This window comes from Orcinus orca, chromosome 5, assembly GCF_937001465.1.
Source record: "Orcinus orca chromosome 5, mOrcOrc1.1, whole genome shotgun sequence".
NCBI lineage: Eukaryota > Metazoa > Chordata > Mammalia > Artiodactyla > Delphinidae > Orcinus > Orcinus orca.
In genome coordinates this window covers 42,290,525-42,311,219 of record NC_064563.1, presented here as the reverse complement: position 1 = coordinate 42,311,219, position 20,695 = coordinate 42,290,525, and the positions used below count along the sequence as shown (strand labels likewise).

At 40.2% G+C, this 20,695-nt stretch overlaps 2 protein-coding genes across 2 annotated transcripts in view; one reads left to right on the top strand and one right to left on the bottom strand.

Annotated features, from left to right (window-relative positions):
* VEPH1 (ventricular zone expressed PH domain containing 1) overlaps nt 1-20,695 on the top strand; it is a 211,604-nt gene that overhangs the window by 43,623 nt on the left and 147,286 nt on the right. Inside the window, exon 5 of the mRNA XM_049709730.1 lies at nt 16,266-16,432. Coding sequence (XP_049565687.1) covers nt 16,266-16,432 — 167 coding nt within the window. The remainder of the gene's footprint in view (nt 1-16,265; nt 16,433-20,695) is intronic.
* PTX3 (pentraxin 3) lies at nt 3,411-8,984 on the bottom strand. The gene is made up of 3 exons (XM_004281829.3): nt 8,707-8,984; nt 7,855-8,259; nt 3,411-4,634 (listed from the first exon to the last, which is right to left on the bottom strand). Exons 1-3 carry the CDS (start codon nt 8,834-8,836, stop codon nt 4,021-4,023), a joined length of 1,149 nt encoding a protein of 382 aa, XP_004281877.1. The 5' UTR covers nt 8,837-8,984; the 3' UTR covers nt 3,411-4,020.

Genomic DNA, 20,695 nt, shown 5'->3' with positions numbered 1-20,695 from the left:
CATACAATTACTTTGACCAAGATTTTTAACTTTTTGAGTGCCCTCCCTTCCTTCCTTCCTTCCTTCCTTCCTTCCTTCCTTCCTTCCTTCCTTCCTTCCTTCCTTCCTTCCTCCCTTCCTCCCTTCCTCCCTTCCTCCCTCCCTCCCTTCCTCCCTCCCTCCCTTCCTCCCTCCCTCCCTCCCTCCCTCCCTCCCTCCCTCCCTCCCTTCCTTCCTTCCTTTTCTGTCTTTTTATTTTTGGCTGTGGTGGGTCGTTATTGCTGCACGTGCGCTTTGTCTAGTTGCATCAAGTGGGGGCTACTCTTCGTTGCGGTGCGCAGGCTTCTCATTGCAGTGGCTTCTCTTGTTGTGGAGCACGGGCTCTAGGCGCGGGCTTCAGTAGTTGTGGCACCCGGGCTTCAGAAGTTGTGGCGCACGGGCTTAGTTGCTCCGCGGCATATGGGATCTTCCCAGACCAGGGCTCAAACCCATGTCCCCTGCATTGACAGGTGGATTCTTAACCTCTGAACCACCAGGGAAGTCTTTGAGTGCTATTTCTTAGTGGCTAAAATACAGTTCTGGAAACATTTGGCCTTAGTAAGCTTCTCAAAGAAGAGCTTTCTAATATAAAATTTAAGAAGAGATGAAATAAAAATCAATTATAGTTCCTTCTTTGTTTTCAAATCTGTTTATTAAAGTGAAGTTAGTTGAGTAATTGCAAATACCTAGCTCTAATATTCTATAATATATACTTAATAGTCAACTGTTCTGGATTTTTTTAAAGGAATTAATACTTAATTAAAAGCCAACTCACATTGCAATAGACAAGGAAAATATATCAACTCTATCTTGTTCAGATACTCTCTCTGCAAAAAAGTTGCTCTACTTACATACATATGTAGGTACTAGAGTGACAAAGTGTCACAGTTTGCCTAGGACTGAAGGATTTCCTGGAACAGGGGACTATCAGTACTAAAGCTGGGTTGGTCCTAGGCAAACCAGGACAGTTTGTCACTCTAGCACACATACATAATATTTTATATTTTGTACATGTAATGTATTATATATTAGTTATACATGTAATTTTTCCTCTGAATAACTTGAGCCATCTTGCACAGTTCTTTTACTGTGCTATAATATGATGATGCTCTCAGTAACCATCCTGGTGAGTGAAACTTTTTGCCAATGTGCTAGACTAAGCGAGCACGCTGATATTTCTCTTTAGATTATTTTATCAATATTTTACACATTTCTTACTTCCTCCTTTTGCTGACACTGTGTATTCTAAAACTCATTAAATGCTATTAGTGTAAAGAAAAGAGTCAGATAGCCAGCTTCCTGAGACTGTAAAGTGTATTTTGTACATATAGTCTGAGTATTTTGAGGGAATAAAGTGCTTGGTCTTTTTTATTAAAACGAAAAATTGCTCCACGGGATCAGGATTAGATTAAGTGGTCAACCAATAGTGGATTGAAGAAAAGATAAAGGTGTATTTTGTTGTTGTTGTTGTGTAAAAGAAGTGCAGGGACAGGCAGCCTAGGGCTGGCAAGACAGCTTCATAATATTAAAGGCCCAAGCTTATTCTATATTGTTATGCTAAATCTCTTGATCTAAGAGATGGTTGCTGAAATTCCAGCCGTGATTAACATATTCCCATCGGTCAGAAGGAGGAAGGGAAAGGGAATCACATTCGTTATTTCACCATCAGCCAGAACATAGTCATTTGGCCACATCTAGCTGCAATTGATGCTGGAAAATAGAGACTTTACTCCGAGTGGCCATACATACCATTAAAACCAGAATTCTGTTACTTAGGAAAAGAGGGAAAATCGGTATCAGGGAACAATTAGAAGTCCCTAGAACACTTATCCAGATTTACTGCTGTAGCAGAGGTAATTTCTACTTTAGTAACTCAAGGGTTACTTTCTTTTTTTCAGTTTGTTTCTTCTCTGCCTTCAACATGTAATTCCTGTTAAAAATTAAAAGTTCCCTTACATTTAACTCTATCAGCATATGAATTTGCATATCTCTTGGCCAGCATCATCTTGGGTCTCTTGAACAGATGTAATTCATGCTGAAATGTGAAAAGGAATTGAAAGCATGCCTAACTCTCTGCTGAAGGTTCGGTCAAGTATTTCCTCCTTCAGCTCAGCATTCAGAGTCATAGACAGTGGCTAAACAGGGACTGTAACCTTGAATTATGTAATCTCCGAGTGTCTGAGACTGACCTGTGACCTCAAAACTGGGAAGGATTTTCTTTGAGACACTTCACTCTGGCTTTGTGGGTCTCACGAGTAGGGTGAAGCTGTATTGATACCATGAGTATATCTTCCAAGATTCCTAGATTTATAGAATTTCACTGGACACTAAGAGTTTTGTTTTTTTTTTTTTTATGATTTTTTTTTTTTTTTTTTTTTTGCGGTACGCAGGCCTCTCACTGTTGTGGCCTCTCCCGCTGCGGAGCACAGGCTCCGGACGCGCAGGCCCAGCGGCCATGGCTCACAGGCCCAGCCGCTCCGCGGCACGTGGGATCCCCCCAAACCGGGACACGAACCCGCGTCCCCTGCATTAGCAGGCGGACTCTCAACCACTGTGCCACCAGGGAAGCCCTGGACACTAAGAGTTTAACCCCCTCCTTTTACTGAGAAGTTCCAGAGGAGTTAAATAACTTGTCTAGACAAGACCAGGATAGTTAGTTACAAAATGTGGTTTGACAATTACTCCTGGCTCCCTTCTCCACACCTCATGAACAGGAGATGACCTGCGGTTGTTCAGGTCCTACCTTTAGGTGGACACATCATCACTGTGGTTCTACCACATTTCCTACTGATGTTCACATGTGGCTTTGTGGTTCTTCTGTCAGCCCTTGCTTGCGTCGCCTCTACAGGAAGAGAACATTAGTGTGGTAGAGAGTTATCTCCCCATCTACAGGTTGAAGGGACTTGACTGTTCTCTCCTTTATGCGTAAGAGAATGGGATGTGTACTAAGGGCAGAAGTCATTGTTTCTGTTCCAGATTTTTAGATCTCCCCAATAACAGTCCTAAACCATCTCTTGCAGGTATCATGTGAATCTGAGGAACTCTGAATATAATTCATATTTTTTCCCCTGTATACATGGGACAGAAAGTTGTATATGCTCATAGCATCATCAAATTGGAAGGAATCATTATTTCTTCAATTCCTTGATTTCTCAGTTGAGGAAACTAAAACCCAGAGAGATGAATTGACTTAGCCAAGATCATATTTCTTGCCTATGATTTATAGGAAGCCAATGCTTAAAACAACTCTATAGTTTGTTTCTAACGATAGTAACTGTTACTATTTACATAACAGATTAGTATCTGAAAACTAATTGCCTGCTTTAGATTAAAAAAAAGTGTGGATTTGCTCCCAAACATTTTAAATTTATAATTAGATGACATGGACTCATTTTTATAAAATATTTTATTTACAGAAGAGATTTACAAAAATAGTCTCAATAAAATTAATACAAAACCATTTTACAATATAACTTATATAACTATCTCCTCAAAAAATGACATTTGATTATAACACACACTACATTTGTATTTGTTAAGTCACATGGTAGTATAAATATGTTCTATCATCATTTTTTCATAATAAGGTATGTACCAAATACAATGAACAGTGGACAACAAATGTTATTTTATTATTCTTCCAATGTAAAATTCATCTCTGGCCAAAACAAAATTAGCCAAAGAAAAGTAAAACAATTGTCCTTCTGTTCAACCATACAGTCTTTTTTCATTATTTGAGAGTTTATCTGACAAAGACACAGCATTAATCTGAAAGCACATGGCATAAAGTCTAGTAACAATATCCCCAAAAGCCTTCTCCAATGTCTCCCCTTCGACTATTTATTCAGTATTTTGCCAAGATAAATAAAGATTGATCTCAACTCTCTCCTTCATTAGTCTCAAGTGTTCTTAGTAATGCATTCAGGTTTTTAGACCTTCCCAAGTGGCATATGCTTAAAATGTGAGTTTCTTTCTTTGGCTTTAAGTAGAGTTTCACCACACTTAAGAAACGTACTGCGCTCCTCCGTGGGGCTGAATCTCCGTGACTGCCCACCCAACCACATTGCCCCGGATGTGACAGGACTCTGCTCCTCCGGTCTTTCTTATGTCTTCATTGCTGAGAACATGATCCCAGATGTTGAAGCCCGTGAGTCTGCCAGAAAAGGCTAATGTCTCATCAAAGCCACCACCCACACAGCAGCCGTTCTTTTCTTGGCCAACCTGCAGGATTCCTCCTTCGGGAACAACGTGACCCGTGGCCATGTCTACAGTGGCGGCCACCAGGTCACCATTTACCCACAAGGCCACGTGCCCTTTCTCTGAATTCCAGGTGCTGCACAGATGGGTCCACGTTCCCAGGGAAATGACAGTATCGGTGACCAGTCTGTTTTCCTCTCCACCCACCACAAGCACGATGGACTGATAGCTGAGGTACAGCTGGATCTCATACGGATTCCTCTTTGTGCCATAGGAAAACAGGACAGTTTTGTTTAACACATCTGTGGCTTTGACCCAAATGCAGGCACTGAAAGCCTCAAGTTTCATTGGTGTTGCTGGATGCACACTTGCAAAAATCTTCTTGGAACGCATGGGGAATAAAATCGCTGTTTCACAACCTAGAGTAGCAAGGGAGTAAGAATATGAAAGAAAATACAAATTCATTCCGAAATGATTCTGGCAGTTAGGCATTTTAGGATGGGCCTTTTAATGACTACGGTTAAAAACTATATGCAGCAATATGTTATGACTTGAGGGGCCCAAGTATAAAATCTCTATAAAGGAAAGAAAACAGGAATAAGGAAAATCAACTGTCTCATTCAGAAGCATGTAAATGGAAAAGAAGGCACACAGAGAAATGGTAAAATTGGGTTTGAACTTGGGCACTCTGGCAGCAGGAGCCACACCCTTAACCAGCACACTGCATTGCCTCTTAGTGGTAGAAGAAGCCCTGGATTTGGCTAAAAGAGCTGGAATTCAGTTTGTTTTACTACTAGTAAGCTGTGTTGCTTTCGATGAGCCCCACAGTCTCTCCAGGCTTTATAGTTATCTGTCAAAGGCTCTTCCATTCTCCTTGTAATATTCTGCAAGTCCGTAAAGAACAAGCATGTAGCAGTCGAGAAGAGCTCTGTGGACCAAAGATATGCTTAAAAATTCTTACTCTGTCCACATGCTTATAAATGCTATGTAAGCCGTAACAGAAAACCTTTAAGGAAGAGTGAATTCTTCCGAGGGGTCGGATAGAGTATATATTTCTGCTAATACGCACTTAGAAGGAGACTTTCAAACTTGGGGGTTGGGAGCTTAGTAAATTCCCACCTCTGTCCATCTCCAGGTCACATGGCCAAGTCAGGGAGCTGCAGCTGCTGAAGTGAAGACCTTTTAGGTGTCTCTAGGAAATAATGTGCTAAAGCCTTTAACAAGTGAGCTCTGCCTTGTGCTAACCTCATATATGCATAAAAGACCATATAAAGAAAGAATTTTAAAAAATCTAAAGTAGGGCTAGGTATTCAGTTTATAACAACCTAAAGAAGATTTACCATAAGATACCTTTAAAAAGCAAACTCTCAGAGCTTTTAAAGACTAACTGGTGAATAGAACTTACAGGAACCAAATATCCACGCAAAGTGTGGTAAACTAAGCTAACTGCCTACAAGTGGCTGAAGGCTAGGCTCCATCCTGAAAAAATTAAGCAGATGGACCTTATCCTTTAGAAATAGTCAGAGAAGATAATGAGGTTCAGAAAATCCTAGAAAAATAACTATCATACTAAAGCACAAAATTGGTCCTGTCATACTTTGGTATTAACTTTTTCACTGAATAATTTGAATTTCTGAAGATTTTTTTAAATTAATTTTTAATGAGGTGTTGATTCTTTTTTCAGATGAAATTGGTAGGTACATGCTTTTCTAGCTATGTTATTTAAATCAATCAAAGATCATGGAACAAAAGATCACCATATGCATGGGCATTTGACATACTCTCTGTAATGTTTCAGTAGTGTTCAGAGAGGGTGCCAACTACAATCTCATGAACTGATTTCCTGTTTAAATAAGCCCAGGCAGTTAGGATTGCATTCCAAAGCCTTTCTTGATTGCTTCTCAGAGACCCAGCTTCCCCTGTTGGCTGCACTGGTTATGTGAGTTCATGGAGTAGAACTGCATGTTGACAAGTTTTTTTGTGGCTTCTTTTGGGGGCCAGTGATTGAGGCTCTTGATATGTCTTTAAAATGTCAGAAACTCTCTCATGAAATGGCTTTTAACTAATAGGTTTTTCTGATTATATTATCAAAGACCAAACAGAATTAAAACCAGGTTCTTAAGAGGCTGACAACAGAATGATTAGGAATCCCTTAGGAGCCAAGCTGGCAGGAAACCAAGAGAGAAGAAATCAAAGCATGTGGGTAAAAGTATTAGTAGAGGATGTATTATAATAAGAAATTAACATTTTTGAATTCAGAAATACATCCCTCTTCTGCTCTAACTAGTATGCAGAGGTGGAAGTGAAACAGCGTAATTCTTCAGTTTTCCTGGTATGTGATATGTACAATGATTTATACATGGTTTGCAAAAGACAAGAAATTTCATCCATTAAAACAGCTAAAGAATTATAATTTGTCTCCTTGTCACTTACATTGAGGATCTATTGTATATTTGATTTTATGATTTTTCCCCCCTCTGAAGCCCTACTTAATATTTTAAAAAATATGTTCTGTACTGATAGTCCTCAGTTATTTAGAAAAGACTCATATTCTGGTATGGTTTCTGCAATTTTAAATGCAACATGCTCTCACACATGCATGATTCTTCTCCTACCCCATCCAATAAGAGTTGCTTTATTGGACATAAAGAAAGGATGGTGCTTTTTGTAATTGTTTTCTGTTCATAAGATGCTCAGGAAAAGTGTAAGTCATATTTTCTTACATAGGACACAGATTTTCTAATGTAACCCACAATTGTTACATCACCATTTCTTAGAAATTTTGACTTACAAAGGAGTGTTACTTGGCTCCAAATCTACTCTTTATTTCCTTGAACTGTCTTTCGAATGTATTATTTTGAGCTCACATGTGTTTGAAAATTCACTTAGTATTACATGGGACTTCGACAGGTTGCATCTGGTTTGAACTGCCTCTCTCCTGTTTCACCCTGATCCTCCTCATCCCTGGGGTGCCACCTGGTTACCAGTTGGCTCCTACATCTTACTGTCTCTCTTTGGATCCCTCAGCCTCTGGTTTATTCCAAACCTCACACCCTGGACCTCACTCTGGCGCTCATTTCACAGACCCGAGGGCTGGGGGGACCCCTTGGGAGATCAGATTCAGCCTCAAGTCTTTTGTTTGGAACAGGCAGGGAGGAGGGGCCAGCCCAGGGATTGGAAAACCTTCCTAAAAATTAGGCTGTGCCCTGAAATAGCGCGGGGAACCAGAGCTCCCCTAAAGAGAGAAGCCGGCTAAAATTAGACGAAGTGGAAATCCCTAACGGAGGGAAGCTGACACCGAGAGAGGTCACGGTTATAACCGGCCAATAGAGCTCCTGTAACGCCTGGTCGGATCGGGTGTCAGTGTGGGGCCCCTTGACGTCTATTTCAAGACTGTGATGATTACGTGCACATCTATCCTCTGGATTCCTCGGGACTGGAGACTACTTTTGAAAGCAATTTTCCCGCCTTGTATGGTGTGTCTGAGCTCTGTGACCATGCATGGAGAAACAGAAGGGTGTGTGTGTGTGTTTCTTCTCACTAAAGCCTCCCGTAGAGGGTTGGCTGACTCGGCTTCCCGCAACTCGCGCTCCGAGGACGAAGCCGCGTGGGGGTCCCCGCCCGGTCCAGCGTCCTCACCTGCTGGCAGCCAGCGTCCTGCCGCCCAGCCCTGCACAGCGCGGAGGTCGGCCTGCGTCTGCCGCAGCTCCTCGAGCACTGCGCCAAGGGCCCGCCCCGCCTCCTCCTGCGGCTGCAGCGCCCCGGCTTCCTCCAGGCGCGCCAGCCTGCGGCTCGCGTCGCGGCTCGCCTGCAGCAGCTCATCCAGCGCCCGGGCCAGCCTGGCCTCGGCGGGGGCCACCGGCGTGCACAGCCTCGCCAGGCTGCCCGCCAGCCGGCCCAGCTCGGCCCGCAGCTTCTGCAGCTCACCCCGGAGGACGTCGTCGGTGGCCTGCAGCAGCATGCCCTCCCGCATCTGCGAGTTCTCCAGCATGATGAAAAGCTTGTCCCACTCGGAGTTCTCCCGACTGCAGTCGCACGGCGTAGCTAGAGAACGGGACACACGCGTTACCGACCCGCCCAGGCCCTCCTCGGGTGTGCCTTGTAAAATGCCGACCTCCCTCGGTGGTCCCAAGTACTCATCCCCAGTACCCCCCCCCCTTTCCTTTCAGGATACCTGCAAAAAACCAGCATGTAAATATCTCGAGTATGACAGAAACCATGCGAGTTTATATGAAGTTGAACTCTATGAAATTGCCGTTCATGGAGCTCAAAACGAGAATATAGGCGATTTCATACAGTTCGACCCATTATGTATCTCTGACAGAAGTAACTTTTTGAAAACGCTCCCTTCCCTAACGTGCTTTTCTCTTTTATAAAACAAACTAATTTTTTTGCTTATTTCATTGGCTACAAAATATATGTATAATACTTAGACCCAAAGAGGCGGATATGTAATTAGGGTTAGCAGAGAAACAGTTAAAATGAACTTACGGTCCTCAGTGGGATGGAGTCCATTGTCTATTTCATTGTCCAGATTCACATACATGAGCTCATATTCATCCGAGTTCTCGGCCGACACTGCAGACCAGAGAGCACAAAACAGAATCACAGGGAGATGCATTGCTGAAGAGACAAAGTTCTTCCCACAGACGTCGGGAGGGGACGAGACAAGAGGCTCTCAAGTGAGTGGAGAAGCAGCGGAGGAGAGTGAGAGGCAGGAGCTGAAAGCCCTTAATAAATGCTGGGGAAGGTCTGAATGGGGATGAATGAGTAATGCCAGTGGCACTGCGTTCACGGGAGTTCCCCTGAATTGGGGGGGGAGGGGTGGGTGGGAGGGCGAAGGAGACGTGGGGAGTTGCACAATAGTAAACCACAAAGGTTTGCACTGCAGTCAGATTAATTGGAAGAGGGTCAGAGGCGAAAGAGGTGGGGAGACTGGGCTAGGACTGTCTCCCCCTGGGGATTAGCTGTTGTAACTTGAATTGGTAGCACTGAAGGATGAGAGGGAGGGGAGGGGTATTAGGGGGAGAAATAATTCAGCAGGCATAGAGGTGTGAAAGCAAGAGCATCATTTCAGCATTTTGTGTGCACTCGCATTGTTTCACCACCGTTATGTATAGAAAACTTCTTTTCACTTTTCTTTGTACACAGTTTTACAGGTCTAAACTGTGAAAGTTACTCTGATTTCAAGATAAACCAACACAGTAAAAATTTGTATGGCTCTAGAAGCCAAATCCATTCCGAGTTATTCCACCTTTAATCCTTCTGGAGTTGCAACTATACTTTTATAAATGGACTTTCTAATGACAAACACAGCAAAACTGGTAAACCTAGAATGAGAAGGAGCTGGGGAAAAGGAATTAACTGATTTTAGGTGTGTTTCTTTTCATAACCTGAAATTATGTGGATATATTATTTCACTAGGCTTAGAGTCAAAGATCATATTTCTAAAGTAAATTTAGGGATTCCTGCTTCTGCCAATATATGGAGATCTATATAAGCTGAAAACTCTGGTGAAAAAAAAACCTAGAAATGTGTTTACATTAGAATAATAATAAGAACTTAAAATGTACAAATAAGCTTCCAATAAAGTAAGGGAGATATCCAGAGGCCAAAGAGAGGGAACCAAAAACAGACCCAAGAGCTGATGCTAGGCCCCCTCCCCCGAGGGGAGGTGAAGGGGAGGACATGTTGTCCGTTCTGTGATAACCAAGTGTTAATGGCCATATGGGAACAAGGCTTAGGCCAGGATGAGGAGTTACCTATTGGATTTCAGTTGGTCTCTGCCCTAGCTCAAGAAAGTGAGAAGTAAGCATAGCTCTCTTTGACTGAACTCTACAGGGTCTCTGAGAGTTTGTGACTTTGGGCCTGCCCTCATACATGTTCCAGATTCAAATGTATACTGTCTGACACATATTTATTATTAAAAATAAATTCATAATAAAAATTATTTAAACATATGAGGGAACAATCCACCATAAATTAGAACCAACAGAAACCAAAAGGGATTAGACACCCCTCCCTCAAGAATTTCACTTATTTAAAATATCAGCTAGAAACTAGAAAATAAGTGTGTTTAAAGTGATTTAAGATCTACAAGAAGGAATTGGAAACATGAAAAAAGAAAAAGACACTGATGTTTTTTAAAGAATCAAATATAACTTCTAGAATTAAAAAAAAGTTAATTGAAATTTTTAAAACATTCAAGGAATGGATTAAATGACAAATTAGGCTGAAGCTGAAGAGAATATTAAGGAACTGGAAGAAAGAGCTAAGAAAGTAACACTAAAATCCTTTCATTGTTCAAGACAGGAAAATTAATTTTTCTTTGTTAGTTCAAGAATGTTTATCTTTTAAAGGACAGTCACCAAAACCAAAAGGAAATAAAATGTCCAAATGGAAGGAATAGAGTGAATTAAAAAAAAAAAAAAACTTGACCTATTCAATAGGAAGCAGTGAAGTAGGGAAGAAAAGCATAGACAGAGCAAGATAAGTAAAAAGCACAATGTAATGTAAAAATAAATCCAAATATACCAGTAATCACTATAAATATTAATGAAACAAACTTTCAGTTAAGAGACAAATGTTTGTCAGATAGAAATACTTTTTAAGTCCAGCTATAAGTCACTTACAAGAGTCACACATAAAACATAAGAATCTAGAAATCTCGAAAACAAAAAAATTTAAAAGTGGTGAGAGAATATACCAAACAAGGGCAATTCAAAAAAGCTAGCATAGTTGTATTAATATCACTCAAAAGTAGACTTTATTTTTTTTTATTTTTCATTTTTGCTGAGGGATTTTTTTTTTCATTTTAACATCTTTATTAAAAGTAGACTTTAAAGCAAAGAGAGAAATTAAATTATGATGAAATGCTTTACCAGGAAGATATCTCAGAACTATCTGGTAGTTTCAAAAAAATATGCCAAATATTGACAGACTTATAAGAAGAAATTGACAAATCCATAATCATAAAGACAGATTTTAACGTACTTCTCATAACTGATAGGTTCACTTCTGTCATAACTGATCATTCAAATGCCAAAAAACTGCGAAAGGATACAGAAATTTAAACTACATAATTTAAATTTTGATATGATGAAATATATGGAACATTGCTCAGAAGGTTTGATAAGCAAGTTCTACCAAGCAAGGAACATGTAATCCCCATTTTATATAAACGGCCTCTGAGAATAGAGTGTGCAGGAATGCACTAAATTCTTTTTATATGTCTAGTAAGTATGATACTAAAAAGAGACAAGGTCAGTACAAGAAAGGAAAACTGCAAGTCAGTCTCATTTAAGGATATAGATGTGAAAGCTCTAAATGAAGTATGAGCCAAAATCCAGCAATCTATGCATTAAAATGCATCATAACCAAGCTGAGTGTATTCTAAGAGTATAAGATTGATTAAACATTAGAATATTCATTAATTTACTACAATAACAAGTTAAAGGAGAAATCATATGGTCATGTGGACAGGTGCAGAAAAATCGTTTAATAAAATTCAACACTCATTCATGTTCAAACTAGGAAAAAGACAGGAACTTAAACTGATAAAATCTAAATACCAAAAATGTGTAGAAACATGTACATACATTATGATGAATCCTTAGAAACATACTCTCTAAAGACAGGAATAATAAAACGATACCAGTGGACACTGGTTCTATTCATCAAAGTGTTTGAGGTCCCAGCTGGTAAAGTAGGACAAAAAAGAAATGTAAGGAATAAGGATGGAAAGAAACGAAGTTTTCATCAGTTATTGTAAGTTGATTATCTATATGCAGAAAATCTAAGAGACTCTGAAGACAGTTTATTAATAAAAGAACTAAACTTTTGCTGGATGAAAGGTCAATGTACAAAAATCAGTTGCTTTCTTAATGCAGCACATAAATAGAAAATATCTTTAAAAGACCAAAAACTTTCATTTACAATAGCAACAACAAATATGGAATACCTAGGAATCTATTTAACAAAAGATATATAAGGTACAGCTAATATCACAAAACTTTGAAAGACATAAAAAAATTACATAGATAGAAGAATATATCAAGTTCTTGAATAAGAAAACTCAGTTTCACAGAGATGTCAATTATTCCAAATTAGTCTATATATTCAATGTGAAGAAAAAAATCCTAACCTAGTTTTTCAAGGAAGTTGACAAACTAATGGTAAAATTTATATAAAGTAGAGGAATTTGAAGTAGAAGATGAAGAAATTTGCCCTGTGAGATATAATGATTTATTATAAAGTTATTGTAATGAAGAAAATATATAATTGGTGAAGGTATGACAAATAACCAGAAACAGATCCAGATACATGGGAAACTTTATATATGAAAGAGGTATTACAAATCAGAAGGGAAACAGTTGGCCACTCAATAAATTGATCTGGGACAATTGTTTATATACACACAAATATATATTTATAATTAGATCCCTTCCTCATATATACAAAAAGTAAAATCCAGATGGATTAAAGACAAACATAAAAACGAAATCATAGGTCTTCCCTGGTGGCACAATGGTTAAGAATCAGCCTGCCATTGCAGGGGACACAGGTTCGAACCCTGGTCCAGGAAGATCCCACATGCCACGGAGCAACTAAGCCCGTGCGCCACAACTACTGAGCCTGCACTCTAGAGCCCGAGAGCCACAACTACTGAAGCCTGCGCACCTAGAGCCCGTGCTCTGCAACAAGAGAAGCCACTGCAATGAGAAGCACATGCACTGCAGCGAAGAGTAGCCCCCACTCGCCGCAACTAGAGAAAGCCTGCACGCAGCAGCGAAGACCCAACGCGGCCAAATAAATAAAATAAATTTAAAAAAGAATCATAATGCTTTTAGTAGAAAATATAGTAGAATATTTTTATGAACATATTCATTATATTAGGGAAAAATTTCTCAATAACAAAATCTTTAAAAACCATAAAATAAAAAATTTAAAAATCAACTCCATTAGGATTGCAACTTTAAAACTAATAGACCAAATATTAGTATCCAGAATAAATAAGGAACTTCTACAAATCAATAAGAAAACACAAACATCCCAATCGAAAATAAGTAAAGGATATGAATGGCCAAATCACGGCAGAGGAAATGACCTGAAAACATATAAAAATGGTGCTCAGCCTTACAAGTGAGTAAATAAATGAAAATTAAAACAAAAAATGAGGTGTCACCTTACACCCCATCAGATTGGCAAAAACCGATGTCTGTCAAGACCAAATGTTGGCAACAGAAACATTCATGCTCCTGGTGGGTATGTAAATTGTTATAATCGTGATGGTAGGCAGAATAATGAACCCCTCCCCAAAGATATCCACATCTTAATCCCCATGACCTGTGAACATGTTGTGTTTCATTGCACAGAAGATGGAATTAAGGTTACCATATAAGGAGATAATCTTAGATTATCCAGATGGACACAGTGTCACCACAAGGGTGCTTAAGTGGAAGAGAGGCAGAAGAGAGAAGCAGAGGAAGAGATGTAGTGACAGAAGCAGGATCAAAGAGTTGCTCTGTAGCTGACTTTGAAGATGGAGGAAGGAGACCCCAAAGCAAGGAATGCTGGTGGTCTCCAGAAGCTAGAAAAGCCAAGAAACGGTTCCTTCCTACAACCTCCAGGAAGGATCCCAGGCCTTCCAGTACCTGGATTTTAGCCCAGTGAGACTCATGCCAGACTTCTGTATTATGGAAATATAAGATAATAAATTTGTGTTATTTTGGGCCACAGTTTTTGTCAGTTTCTTATGGCAGCTATAGAAAACTACTACAACCACGTTGCAAAGAAATTTTGGAACATCTAGAAACTTAACTCCGAGGGAAAACCCCACTGCCTTGCTACTTAATTATGTGGTCCAGGGACCATCAACATCACTTGAGAGCCTGTTAGAAATTCAGATTCTCAGGCTGTACCTCCAATCTGTTGAATCAGTATCTGTGTTTTAACAAGTTGCCCACGTCATTTCTAAGCACATTAAGCTCAGAATCAGTACCCAAGGGAATATCTCCCATTTATGCACAACGAAATAGTCTAAAAATTGCAGCACTATTGGTGAAAGCAAGTAATAATAATAACAATAATAAAAATCTTCCAACCATATAGTATATGAATAAATTGCTGCATATTTATACAATAGAATACCATACAGCTGTGAGAATAAATGAAGGAGAACTTCTTGGATATAAAACTTCAATACAATGTTGGATGGGAAAAAATATGTTGCACAAAGATATGTACAATATACTATTGATATAAAATTTTAAAGCATGCAAAGAACACTGTAAATGCTTATTGATATATTCACATACAATTGAAGTGTAAAAACATTCACGAAGATGGTAAACACCAATTTCAGGTTGGTGGTTGCCTCTGGGGAGAAAAGGAAGTGAGTGGGGTGGGAAGCAATTATGGTACAAGGTTAAGTTTTGGTAAAGCTGGTTGGTAGGCACACCAATGGTCCTTATATTTTTGCCTATATTTGTCTAATGGCTTGAAATATTTCATAATGAAGAAGAATATATTAGTTTATGAATGAAATTTATAGGATTTCTACACCAAAGTGTCTTCATCAGTTTCAAATTTTTAAAAAAGCCCTTATTTATTTTTGTATTCTTTGATCAAAATCCAAGTCAGCTAAAGATGACTAATCTGGGTTTTCCCTCTTCAGGGGTCCCAGGACCTTTAATGAGTATTGTTCCTGTCTTCAATTACAATGACAGTTGCATTTATTGTGACCTTTTTTAGCAGTTAATCAGTATGTCTACATAGCTAAGTTCTATGAGCTAATGTGCTTTGTAGAGATTGGGCATGACATTGACAATTCCTGATCCTTTAAGAAAAAGCTCTTAGTAAAATTAGTAAAAATAAGCAAAAATAAATTAAAAAATAAAACAATGTTTTTTACATTAAAAAAAAAACCTGAATATTTCCAATACCTTGGAGTCTGTGAGCATATGCCTAAAATCTGTTTGAGACTAATTCTATGAACCATGTGTGGAAAAAGCAATTCTCATTATTTATCGTCACCAAGATATATTCACCATGACCCAGGATCACCCTTTCATTAAATTTAGTCATAGAGATTCTGAAAATTCTGGCCTTATTTTCTTAATCCTCATATCTAAATGTCCCCACCATTTAGTAAGGGTCTACACATGTATAATCACTGCTTATTTGATTCTTTCTGTGTAAGTCTTCTATATACAGAGCCAAATTTAAAGTAAATAGAAGCAAGAAAATTCTTGTTCGAGAAATCCCTAGAAACAAATTCTGAGACATCTAAGTTCTTGAGAGGATTTTTCGAAAAAATCCATACCATAAAATGATAAGCAGATGTTTCCCATATGTTGTTTGCTGATGAGTCCCTGCAAACCTTACATCATATTTTTTTCTTCAGGTTCCGCCATTTTAAACCCAGTTGTCCATACAAGTCTTTGAGGCAGGTCACCTGTGAGAAACAACCTGAGTGTAAACTTCCCTTGAAATAGTGCAGAAATTGGGGATCTAAATTTGCATTGCTACTTTTCTAACTATTCGTAAAAATAAGGCATAGTTTCCACGTATCAGTTGTCTGAATCGTGCCTCCATATCTCTCAGGAACATGAATACATTCCTCTGCACTTTTTTTTTTTTAGTTCAGTTTCATTTAGATTCATGCTTATGTCACCACTTAGTTTTCATTTAAACAGCATCCAAATGTTGTTTTTCGTCAGGAATTCTTTATTGGAACTGTTTCCTTCTCAAGGGTGTTGTCTGGTTACTGTCAAATTTTCTTTTCCCCATGGTGCATTACTCAGGAAAAATTTTCATTAGATAATAATGCTGATCATATCATAAAATATTCCCTTTTATGGAATCTGTTTAAATAATGATTCAGTGATTTTTCAGAATAAGGTACCATGTTATTTTTAGCAGAGGATTTGGCCATTAGTCTGTGCTGTTTAATATGTGAGGAGGTCCAAAATTTGTTGCATTGATAATAATGGTATTCTATGGCTCATGGGCTGATAAAGTCATCATTTCTGTTATTATTCCTTCAACAGGTAATGCCATGTTGTTGAGGGTGTTACCTGCTGTGTACGATAAGCAGCCTCAGCCAATTAACAGACACCTGACAGAACTCCTAGCCTTGATGTCTCAGCTGGAACAACCAGAACAGTACCATCTTTTACGGCTTTTGCATGTAGCTGCAAAGAGGAAGCAACCGGAGGTAAAGTTTACGTTATATACCTGATGGTTCATACAACCGGGTCTGTTTCTGGGTATGTGGACAGGAGGTATGCTTCAGCTTTCCTCTCTCATGTATCTGTGCATGCTCACCTTTACATAAAAGCACTCATTCACTTCTTCTAGAATCATAAAAGTGAGGAGGTAATGGCAGAAGTTGGATACTGTCTTAGTGTTCTCTAGAGAAACAGAAGCAATAGAATGAATCTGTCAATCAATCTGTCTATCTATCTGTACATACATACATACATACATATTTATCATGAGGAATTAGAGTTGGCTTATGCAATTATGAGGCTAAAAAGTCCCACAATCTGCCGTCTGCAAGCCGAGGACCCAGGAGAGCGAGTGATATAGTTCCAGTCCAAGGACCTGAGGACCAGAGGGCTGAGGGTGTAAGTCCCAGCCTAAGGCCCGGGGAAGACTGATGTCCCAGCTCAAGCAGTCATATGCAGGCCTTCAACAAATTGGATGTGGTTCACTCACACTGGAGAGGGCAATCTGCTTTCTCATTCTACTGATTTAGATGCCAGTATCATCTGGAAACACCCTCACAGACATACCCAGAGTAATGTTAAACCAAATATCTGGGCACCCTCTGACTCTGTGAAGCTGACACATGAAATTAACCACCACAAGTACAGTAATACAAACACAACCAATGTGCAAATCTGTAGCCATTGCAGGACAGCTTTAGTGAAAGGTCAGTGTGGTCGTGCAGTCCTAGGAATCTACAGTTTCTCAGATAGGGCCAAGGGGGAGACCTACACATGCCTTGAGTTATGGGGAAATCAGACTGCAGTGAGAGCAAAGGCTCACTTTCTAGATAGCAAATTACTTGTTCTTTGGATTCAAGTAAAAGATTGTAATAATTAGGATGCTTGTGATTATCAGTAACCAAACACCCAACCCACAGTGGTTTAAACAAAAAGAATTTATTAGCACATGCGATGGGGAAAAACCTTCAGATGAGGCTTGATCGGGGGCTCAAATATGTGAGCAGAGCAGCTTCTGTATCTCCATTTCTCAGATTTTTGATTTCTCGGTGTTGGCTCTCATTTTCTGTAGGATTTCTCCTTGTGGGCTCCAGATGGGGCTAGGGGTTCTCTAAGCAGTATGCTTTCCTACAACATCCAAACCAAAGTCCTGACAGTCTCTGTTTCAGACACATGCTCTACCCCTGCAGCTTCTCCTGAACCCTGAGGATACTCACATAGAAACTAGAGGCTGCCAGGAAGGAGGAAGTAGAATTGGATTCTGGAGGGCACCAAGACATGTGCACAGTACAGATTAATGGTCAGCCAAGGTTATATATGGCTGCATCTTCGCTCCATTTTCCTGATAATATCAATATCCACCACTTGAAAAACCAGTCAACACTAAGGTGAAGCCTGGAACATTTGGATTCAACATCAAAATTGAAAGAAAGGCAGGCAAGAATGGTCATATGCATAATTAACCACAATAGACTGTAAGCTCCTTGTGGTAAGGCATGATTTCTTCTTTTCCTTTGTATCCCACATCTTGGTACAGTATCTGAGAGCACTCAATAAACATTCATAAAACTAAAGTGAACTAAACAGGGTGATAAGTGCTCTATGAAAGGTATAAACGGCGGGCAGGGGATAGTGAGTTCTACCTTAGGGGAAAATAGGTGCCATGAAGACGCACAAAGGGAGTGGCATCAGGCAAGATGTTGAAGCTTTATGTCAGGTGGAGCAGAGGGGCAAATGGTCTTCAGGAAGTGGGGACTGGGCTGGGAGACCTGGACACTGGAGAGCAGGCTTAAGCCCCACCCCCAGAGGTTTCAATTCAATAGGTCTAGGATGGGGTCCCCGATTCTGCCCTTTTACAAGTTCCCAGGTGATGCTGCCCCTGCTGCTTCAGGGACCACACTTTGAGCAGTAAGGCTAGAAGTCGGGCAGAGGACTGGGCACCTCTCTGTTACCTGGTATGCATCTTTGCTTTTGCCCTTAGAATAATATATTGTCACTATTTTTTCCCCGTCCATCTCTTCCAGTGCACCTTAAACTCCTTGAGGAGCAAAGAGTGTGTCTGCATATTTGTATGAACTCCCTAGCGTAGTGCTGGGCACCTAATAGGGTTTCAATAAAACGTTGTTGAATCTGGAAATGAATAAATGAACAAAAGAGGCCAAAGAGAGTGAAGACCATGAAGAACAAGGAAAAAGATGTGTGTGGTCTCCAGAGGGGGAAAGTGGCTCAACAGGGTCAAGATCTAGGGAGTTAAAGGAGATTGGAGATGGGAATTGACCTTGGATTTGGTAGCTGGGGACTCACCAGTGACCCACGAGAGGCAGTGGTCTGTGGGGTGAAGTGGGGAGTGGCAGGCATCCATTACTTATTGTGTGTGGAAGGGAAGGGTAGGAAATGACCGCACGAGTGTGGGAGTTTAGGAGAAATAAGGAGGGTTTAACAACATCCAGTAAGAATAAAATGATTGAGGTTGTGGGAGAAAATATTAGATAAAATAAGGTACTAGAGGAAGTCTGGGAGTGAATTCCAGAGCACAGATGGAGAAATGAGTTTCAGAAAGGATTAAGGACAGAAAGGATGGGCAAAGCTACAACAGCGTTTGGGCTGGGCAGAGAGTGGAGTTGAGGGATCACTGGGTCACCTAAAAGAAGGCTCAGGGTGAGGGGGGCACAGACAGGATGGTGTATTCGTTTCCTGTGCTGCTGTAACGTTACCACAAATGTAGTGATTTAAAACAACACAAATTTATTACCTTATAGTTCTGGAGGTCAGAAGTCTAAAATGGGTCAACAGGCTTGCATTCCTTCTGGAGAATCTAGAGGAGAATATGTTTCCTTGTGCTTTCCAGCTCCGAGAGGCTGGCCCATGGCCTGCATCACTCTCGTCTCTGCTTGACTCTCCTTTTTCCCTCTTCCAAGGCCTTTGTGAGTACATTGGGGCCGCCCAGATGATCCAGGATTATCTCTCCATCGCAAGACCCTTAACTTAATCACATTTACAAAGTCCCTTCTGTGTGGAAGGGAGCAATTTCACAAGTTCTGGGTATTAGGGTGTGGACATCTTTGGGAAGTCATTATTCTGCCTACCACAGATAGAGACTGGGGACCAGGTGATATGGGGAATAGTGAGAGGTGACTAACAGGCCAAACCTAGTTTCATAAAGGAGGTGGCTGGCATGCCATTTGATCTGCAGCCTGAGAACAAAAGCAAAACAAACACAGTTTTTGGAAAGGCAGGTTCAATAAAAGTTCAAGGGGGATTTGGATAGAATAAGCTAATTCTATCCAGATAGAATAAGCTAACTTATTTCCCATAGGGTAAAGGATGGGCATAAAGGTAAATGAAACCAGGAGGAGGCTCACTTATAGGAAGGGGGAGAGGAAAGGCCTTGGTGTCACCTGACCCAAAAAGGTAGGGTCCAAGAATGAGGGTGGCACCATGTGTGGCATTCAGAGAGGTCCTGTCAGACCTCTGGTTACAGGCCTTCTGTGGCTGTCCAGAGACTCGGGAAAGGGCTTATGAGGCCATTTAAAACCAGGCCCCTGACTGTTGCCTGGCCTCGTAGGGTCACTTTAATCCTTACACCTTGAACAACTATACAGTCTTAGGGACCACAGGTGGGCATTCTCTATCAGGGCACTGAGTTTTTACATATATGCTATGTTCTCCATCTGGAATGTTCTTTCCTAACCAGGACCACCCTTTTTGGGCTGACAGTTGCTTAGGTGTTGCTTTCTTGCCAGTAGTCCTCTCTGACTCCTTTCTTCTGCCTAATCCCAGACATAGCAAATTTCACACTGTCATGAATTTGTCTCTGCTGGTTTCTCTCCCTCTGGATCACCTTGGCTGTGATGCAAATGCTTGAGACACAAGGACCACCTTATCCATCACTGTGTCCCCAGTGCCTGGCATAGTACCTGGCACACAGAAGTCTCTCCACGAATATTTCTTAAGACAGATGAGTTAGTATTAGTGCCTAAATTTGCAGAGGATTTTACCATTCACAAAGGACTTTTGTTTTAACATCTAATATCTCATTTAATCCTACCAATAACTCTATGATGTGTTATTTTTTCCTCCATTTTACACCAGTCAAAATGGATGCTTTGTTGCAAATGGAGTGTAACCTTTAAAAATTGTATAAAAATTAAAAATAAATTAATCAGTTAAAATCAGAAAAAAAAAAAGAAAAAAGAATGTTTTGAGAGGTTATCTTGCCCCCATCTCACAAGTAGTAAGCGGTAAGTGAC